We start from the raw sequence: 8,029 nt of genomic DNA, 5'->3' as shown, positions 1-8,029 counted from the left end.
TCTCTCTCTCTCTCTCAAACTGAGGACCTTTTGTACTCGCATTCAGCTTGCACTGCCAGATAGACGTTTATGCAGGAGGCTGAACTCCCATTTTTTCTTAAACTTGTTGATGATATCGTTATTACACCTGAAATGGTAACCGTATTTTTTTTTTTTTGCGGAACTGGGGATTGAACTCAGGCCCTTGCGTGAAGTGTTTATTCCACTGAGCCATCTCCCTGGCCCCGTAACAGTACCACTTTAACATTATATAATCTACTTAGTATTCAGATTTCCCTGGCTACTTCATAAATACATTCTTAAGTTTTGCCATAACTTTTTTTTTTTTTGCGCCGAATGCCTTCAAGGCATGACTGGCTGTCTTGTGTTGTGGGGATCGAACCACAGCAACCTGAGCCTGACTGCCTTGTTGAAGCAGCCACTTAAAGAACTGAGCTAAGGGGCAGGCCCCCTGCCATAACTTTTGTTTTGAGGCAAAATCTTGCTGGGTCAGGCTGGCCCTGGCTCACTGTGTGTGTAGCCAGGTTGGCCTTGAACAACTCAGTGATAATCCTCCAGCCTCAGCCTCCTGAGTGCTAGGACTGCAGGCGTGTGTTAGCACACCAGGCTATAACTGTGTTTTAAAAGTTGTTTGAATCAAACTCCAAATAAAGTCTGTGCATTGCATTTACCTGGTATATGTAAGTCTTTTTTTTGTTTGAGACAGAATCTCATAACTTGCTCATTCTTGCCCTGACGTTGAAACCCTCTTGCCTCAGCCATTGAGGTAACTAGGATTCGGGGTGTTCACCACCCTGCCTGGCAGTCTTTTTTTTTTTAAATGAAATGTAATTCACCTATCATAAAAATTTCCCTCTGACTTACTGTACCTTTCAGAGGTTTTCGGTGTGTTTACAAAGTTGTGCAACCGTCACCACTAAATCCAGAACATTTTCATCATGCCAGAAGAATATCTAGTAGCAGTCACTCCTCATTTCCTGCTCCTTCCAGCATCTGGAACAATTTTTGTCTCTGAAGTTATGTATTTTGTTTTGTTTAGTTTTGCTTTGTTTTGTTTGAGACAGAGTCTGCTATGTAGTTCAGGCTGGCCTTGAACTGACTGTGACCCAAGTGGGCCTCAAACTCACCGTGATCCTCCTGCCTCAGCCTCCTGAGTGCTGTGATTACAAGTGTGCACCATCACACCCACCTCTGAAATCATGTTTTCTGGACATTTCTTCTAGGTAGGACAATATGTGGCTTAAATCTCTTTTTAGGAATCCTCCGTTTTCCCCTTTAATGTACAAATAAGTTGTTGTATAAATTTCCTACCTTTTGGATCTTACTGACTACATCGAGATGTTATATACATGTTCTTGTATCTGTATTTATTTACTGTTGTGGGTAGTTCTAAAGGCTGGTCAGATTCAGTTTAATCTTTTTGGCAAGAAAATTTAACTGGTATTTTTATCTAATGTTTGTTGCATCCCACTGGATGACATAGAGCATCTGGTTATATCTTGAATTACATTTCTAGGGGCCGGGGAGATGGCTCAGTGGAATAAGCACTTGCCTGGCAAGTGCAGGGGCCTGAGTTCAATCCCTGGTTCCACAAAAAAAAAAAATAATAATAATAATAATATTAATAATTGAATTACATTTTTAGACAGACCAGTCAAAGATGGTGAAACAAATCAGTGAACTAGATACAGATGACATTTGTAGGATAAGATGTTTAATAAAATTGTTAGGGCACAGAAGGGTTTACTAGATTGATGGACAAATACATGTGGCTCATCATCCAAATATCCATTGTACTGGAAAGGCCCCATGGAGTCGTATTAGTGTGCTTTGTTTCTTTCTTTTTTTTTTTTTAATATATTTTAGGGAAGGGTCTACAGGGTGTTCAGGGTCTCACTACTAGATTGGATTCATTGTGATCCACCTGTTACAGCCTCCCAAGAGCTGGGATTACAGGTGTGTGCCACCACACCCAGTCTTAATTGCTGTCTCAGTGCACCCAGGGGGCGGGGCCGGCGTGGCAGGCCTGGGGATCAAACCCCTGGCCCCTGCGCCTGCTTGCAGATGTGCTTTATTTCTATGTGAGGCCTGCTCATGGTTTTTTTCTTTTGGGTTACATTGTGTAGTTCAGGCTGTCCTTGAACTCACATGTAATCTAAGCTGGCCTTGAACAGAGATCTTTCTGCCTCAGCCTTCTAAGAGCTGGGATCAGATACCCAGCAAGCTTCTATAATCTTTCATAAAATACAACATTGTTAAATTTAAGTGTAACTGGGGCTGGGGAAATAGCTTGGCAGTCTAAGTGTCTGCCTGGCAAGTGCAAGGACATGGGTTTGATCCCTGATACCACATTCTGTGCCAACCCTGGACCCCAGGCATGCTGTGCCGGCCAAGGAAACTGGCCGTGTTAGCACATGCCTGTAATCCTAGCACTGGGAAGGCTGAGACAGGAGGATCACAATGAGTCCAAGCTGTGTAATGAGACCCTATACCGAAAAAAAAAATTGTAATTTACTGGAAGTGTAATTTACTGGAAGAAGAGATGTCAAAGTCCTTAGGAGGAGAAGCCAGGGCATTCAGTAGGGATGAAGGTGAACATTTTTGTTGTTGCTGCAATTGCTGTTGGTATTTCACTGAGCTGCAGTCCCTGTCTGATTTTTTTTTTTTTTTTTTTTAGACAGGGTTGAGTTTGAATTTGGCAGTCCTCTGGCCTCAGTCTTTGTTTGGCTAATCTAATATATTAAGTAGTGTTAACAAGGTTTTGTTAATTTGTTTTTCTTTTCTTTTCTTTTTTTTTTTTTTTTTTTAACAGAACTGGGGATTGAACTCAGGTCCTTGCGCTTGCCAGGGAAGCGCTTATTCCACTGAGCCATCTCCCTGGACCTTTTTTTTTTCTTTTTGAGACAGTCTTGCCGGGTAGTTCAGGCTGACCTTGAACTCATTGTGTAGCCCAGGCTGACCTTGAATTTGTAGCAACCCTTCTATCTCAGCCTGCCAAATGCAGGGATCATAGGTATGTGTCACCATGCCTGGCCTATGGTAAGGGGCTTTTTAATATATTTTGGGCTGCAGTTCTTTTAGAGTGTCAAAAGGTGAAGATATGTGTTTGTTGCATTCTTTCTTCTAGATTTGAATATAGTTTCCCTGAGGGTTGCTTTTATTTCAAAGCCATAGAATATTAATATGAAGTATAAATTCATTTTTTGTTTGTTCTTTTCTGCAAAAATATTTTGTTGTCCCTCAGTTATTTCCTTGCTAATCCAATAAAACAAACTGGAATTGGCTTCATTTCCGTGTGCATTCCTTCTCCGGTTATGTGGAACCCTCTCGGTGTTGTAGGCCAGAGATTGCATACAGATGGCTGGGGGAGATGCTTACATGTTTTCTTCCTGGCGTGTCAGAGATCAGATTCAGGGCTCTATACATGATAGGCAAGTACACTCCCACTAGGGTACATCCCCAGCCTTTTAGTTTTTTTAATATGCATTCTTATTTATTTTAAAGACAGGGTCTTACTATAATGCAGGCTGGCCTTGAATTTGTTTGTATCCCAGGCTGGCCTCAAACTAACAGCGCTCCTCCTGCCTTAACCTCTCAAGGGGTAGGCATGCCCCCTTGAACCTGGCTACTTAAAGTCCATTTTAAAGGAGGGCAGAAGACTAGTTTCTGATGTAAATTTTGATGACTTTTAAATATTGAGCATAGAGTTGTTAGGTGTAAATTATGATACCTCCATTATATTTGTTTTTTGATTAATCATATAATTTTTAAAAGGTCTTTTCAAATAGTAAAAGGACATATGGTAACATACAAAAAGTATAGAAAGATGTGAATCCAAAAAAAATAAATAAAGTTTTCTGCCAGGCATGGTGGTACATGCCTGTAATACCAGCACTTGGGAGGCTGAGACAGGTGGATTGATGTGAGTTTGAGGCCAGCTTGGGTGACACAGTGAGTTCAAGGGCAGAGTAAACTACATAGAAATGCCCTGAACAAAAACAGAACCTTTTCTCTTACCTGTGCTCTCAGACGCCTAGTTCCATCTTCTTGGGTAACCACTATCACCAGTTTCTTGTATATTTGTTTTCAGAGATATGTATGTGTGTACATGTTTTGTTTTCCCTCAAATGGAATTGTGCACACTGTCCTGTATCTTGCTTTTTCATGTGAAGTAAATTTTTGTGCTGGCTAGTGAACCTTCTAAATCTCTCTCTTTTTTTTTTTTTTTTTTAATTTTATTGATAAACAGATAACAATGAGACAGTTTCAAATCAAATCACTAGGATAGTTTCAATAACTAACACACTGCATACATTCTTCTTAGTGGTTAATTGCTGTACAAGATGCGGACCTGACATCCCATTTACAAATCATTTTATTCATTAAGAGAATGTAACTATATATCTATCCTAACCACCTAAATCTCTTTAACAACATATTTTTCTGGATGGTCAGAATTGATTAAACTAGTCCCTGTTGAGTTGTTTCTAGTCTTTTGTTACTATAAATAATGCTTCTTTTAAGTTTCCTTGTGGATGTGTGTTACTTGGTACCAGGAATTAAACTTAGGCCTTGTGCTTGCAAGGTAGGCACTGTGCCAGTGAGTCTCCAGTCCAGTCTCCCCAGCCGGAGGGGTGTTATTTGACACAGACACCCCCCAGCTACTTTCATAGAACTCTACTGTTCTTCAGTACCCACATTTAAGAATCAGAAGAATCCTAATAGGAGATAGTGTTTTTCTATAAAAATCAAATATGTAAAGATGCTTCTGATTATAATTTTCCAGTTGTTGAACATATAAATTGTAAGAATTTGTTTTTTCCCTTCTCATGTTTACATGGAAGATTTTGGTGTCTCTGGTTTTGCTACGACAAATGCTTTTGGAGTTGACAAGACGTGGTCAAGAGCCTCTGAGTATGCTGCTGCAGTTTGGCGTGACGTACCTGGAAGACCATGCAGCAGAGTATATCATTCAGCAAGGTGGCTGGGTATGAGTTCCCGCATGCTCGCTCGCTCTTTCTTTCTTTCTTTCTTTCTTTCTTTCTTTCTTTCTTTCTTTCTTTCTTTCTTTCTTTCTTTCTTTCTTTCGGAACTAGGGATTGAACTCAGGCCCTTGCTCTTGCCAGGGAAGCGCTTATTCCACTGAGCCATCTCCCCGGCCCCCACCTGCATATTTTAAAAAGGTCTTTCTTTAAAAAATTAAGTCCATTGTTTTTTTTTTTTTTTTTAAATTTATTTATTTATTTATTTTTATTTATTACATTTATTTACTGTGTGTGTGTGTGGCCAGCTCAGCCCACCAGGGGGCAGGTCTGGCTGGCATGTGGTGCTGGGGATCGAACCGCGGTCCCTGTGCTTTGCCAAGCTTGTTTCAAGTAGGTGCTTTAGACCACTGAGCCATCTCTCCAGCCCAAGTCCATTGTTTTTTAATAGCATGAATTTAGGAGTATTGGATGACCATCAGTGGAAAGGATGTTCATACCACTTAAGCTACAAAATTGTACTTACAATAAATTGATTGTGGTCCTTCCTCCCTTCCTCCTCCCTCCCTCCTTTCCTCCCTCCCTCCTTCGCTCTTTTGAGACAGTGTGTTGCTATATAGTGCAGCCTGGCCTTGAACTCATAGTGATCTTTCTGTCTCAGCCTCCCCCCAAGTGCTGGGATTACAGGCATGTGCCACCATGCCCAGTGATATGTGGTACTTTTAAGTAATTCTTAATTTATGAAACATTTAATATTAGCAAAAATATATTTTTAAAAAGAGGGTTAAGAAGAATAAAATTAGTATTTGTGTGTCTAACACCCCAGTCTCAGCACATAGCTTTTTTTTTTTTTTTTTTTGCAGAACCGGGGATTGAACTCAGGCCCTTGTGCTTGCCAGGGAAGCGCTTATTCCAGTGAGCCATCTCCCTAGCCCCCCACATAGCGTATTTTATGGGGGAGGAGAGAGGGCAGTGTTGAAGATTAAACTCAGGTCCTTACACATGTTAGTCAAGCAGTCTTATCACTGTTACCCACCCAGCTCACACTGCTAACACCATGTGTGTGTGTGTGTGTGGGGGGTGACTGGGGATTGAACCCGGGACCTAATGCATATTAGGCAAGCATTCTACCACTGAACTGTATCCTATCCTAGCCCTTATTTTGTATTTTGAGGCAAGAGCTTGCTAAGGTGCTGAGGCTGGTCTAGAACTTACAACCCTCCAGTCTCTTGAGTAGCTGAGATTGCACATGTGTGTCACCATGCTTCACACAGCTAACACTTTTTTTGTAGACAGAGTCTTGCTACATTCAGGCTGACTTGGAGTTGGAGGCTGAGACATGAGGATCCTTGCAAGTTTAAGAACCGCCTGGGCTACAGAGTTATCTCAAGGCCAGCCTGAACTGCATAGCAAGATACTGTCTCAAAAAGACCAAAGAGGGGCTAGGAAGATAGCTTAGCAGTCTAAGTGCCTCACTGGAAAGTGCAGAGTTCTGTGTTTGATCTCTGGTACTGCATTCTGTGCTAGCCGCAAAATCAAGCCTGGTGGCACATGCCTGTAATCCAGCACTGAGGAGGCTGAGACAAGAGAATCACTAGAGTCTGAGCTGTGTAGCAAGACCATAGACCAATCAAAAAAAAATTTTTTTTAAAAAGTGACTTGGGGGGTGGTTGGGGAGATGGCTTGGTAGAATGAATGCTTGCCTGGCAAGCGCAACAGCCTGAGTTCAATCTCCAGTTCTGCAAATAAAAATAAAAAGAATAAAATGACTTAGGGAATAGCACAGTGCTAGAGCCCTTGCCTGGCATATGCTAGGCCCTGGGGTCAGGTCCCAGTACCAACTAACTACTAACTTAGGGATAATTTTGGAAGGCAGCTCTGCTCAACACTATCCCACCAATGCCACTTTGGAATAATTTTGGATCTACAAAAAAGTTGAAAAAATTAGAATTCCCATCTGCATTTACCCAGTTAGCTCTGGTGCAATGGTGGTGATTTACAGCACATATGCCACAGCAGACAGGATTTTTTAAAAGAGAAAATAAGCCAGGGAGATGGCTCAGTGGAATAAGTGCTTCCCAGGCAAGCACAAGGGCCTGAGTTCAATCCCCGGTTCCACCAAAAACAAAACAAAAACCACTTTTAAAAGAGAAAATAAAAAATTTCAAAATAAGATAATAGAAGGGTAACAATGGTTAATACATTGCATATTTTTATCTTTAAATTAGTTACTCAGAGTACCAGATATCGACATTTAATTGTCCAGACAATATTAGCACAAGCCTTTCTTTTCAATGAGCTAAGAGAAATGAGTAGCACACCTGTCTTAACTATCTTTCACATATATGTATGTACATGCATATATACAACCTGTCTATCTTGCTTTTCCCTTTTTTTCTTCATTTTCCCATTCCAGTTTCTCTTTCCTTTTGAAGTTTCTTCCCATATTACTCTATCTGTTGTACATTTTGGATCTTACTTACTCAGCTTCTCACACGACGTTTATACATGTGCATCAGGTTTGTTTCACTTAGGAGTATGATCTCGACTTGGATCCGTTTACCTGTAAAGGGCTCCAGTCTCTCCTTCTTTGTGGCTCAGTGGTATTCCATTGGATAGAAAGACCACATCTTTTTTATTGATTCCTTGGTTGATGAGTATTTAGGTTGCTTCCAAGATCTAGCTATTCCACACTGTGCCAGGGGCTGTTTGTGCCCTTGAGAGCTCTGAAAGTGTTACTACCATCACTGCTGTAGTGTAACACTTATGTAATGGTGTCCATTTGTCCAAACTAATAGAAGTCCAGACTTTATATCACCTATTCTCCAGTAATTTCTTCTTCTTCTTCTTCCTCCTCTTCCTCCTTCTCTTCTTCTTCCTCCTCCTTTTCCTCTTCCTTTTCCTCTGAGCAGAATATTTATTGAGAGAAAGAAAGCTTCTGTCTGAGCGAGGGACAGGGGCTGGAGAGATGGCTCAGTGGTCTAAGGCACCTACTTAGAACAAGCTTGGCAAAGCATCAGGGACCGCGGTTCAATCCCCCAGCACCA

The 8,029-nt window shown here is 41.2% G+C and overlaps 1 protein-coding gene across 7 annotated transcripts in view; it reads left to right on the top strand.

Moving 5' to 3' along the window:
* The window catches only part of Bcl2l13 (BCL2 like 13), a 97,596-nt gene that overhangs the window by 69,856 nt on the left and 19,711 nt on the right, over positions 1 to 8,029 (top strand). For 4 of the 7 annotated variants that reach the window (XM_023723904.1, XM_023723909.1, XM_023723906.1 and 1 more), the window contains one exon: positions 4,845 to 4,988. The exons of 1 other annotated variant lie outside the window; for it this stretch is intronic. In XM_023723904.1, coding sequence (XP_023579672.1) covers positions 4,845 to 4,988 — 144 coding nt within the window. Of the gene's footprint in view, positions 1 to 1,152; positions 1,224 to 4,844; positions 4,989 to 8,029 lie in introns of those variants that run through there. 2 more of the 7 variants (XM_023723908.1, XM_023723910.1) reach the window with 2 other exon arrangements.

The sequence above is a fragment of the Octodon degus genome, unplaced genomic scaffold (assembly GCF_000260255.1).
Source record: "Octodon degus isolate 3935 unplaced genomic scaffold, OctDeg1.0 scaffold00104, whole genome shotgun sequence".
Lineage (NCBI taxonomy): Eukaryota > Metazoa > Chordata > Mammalia > Rodentia > Octodontidae > Octodon > Octodon degus.
This window is presented reverse-complemented; position numbering and strand designations above follow the sequence as displayed.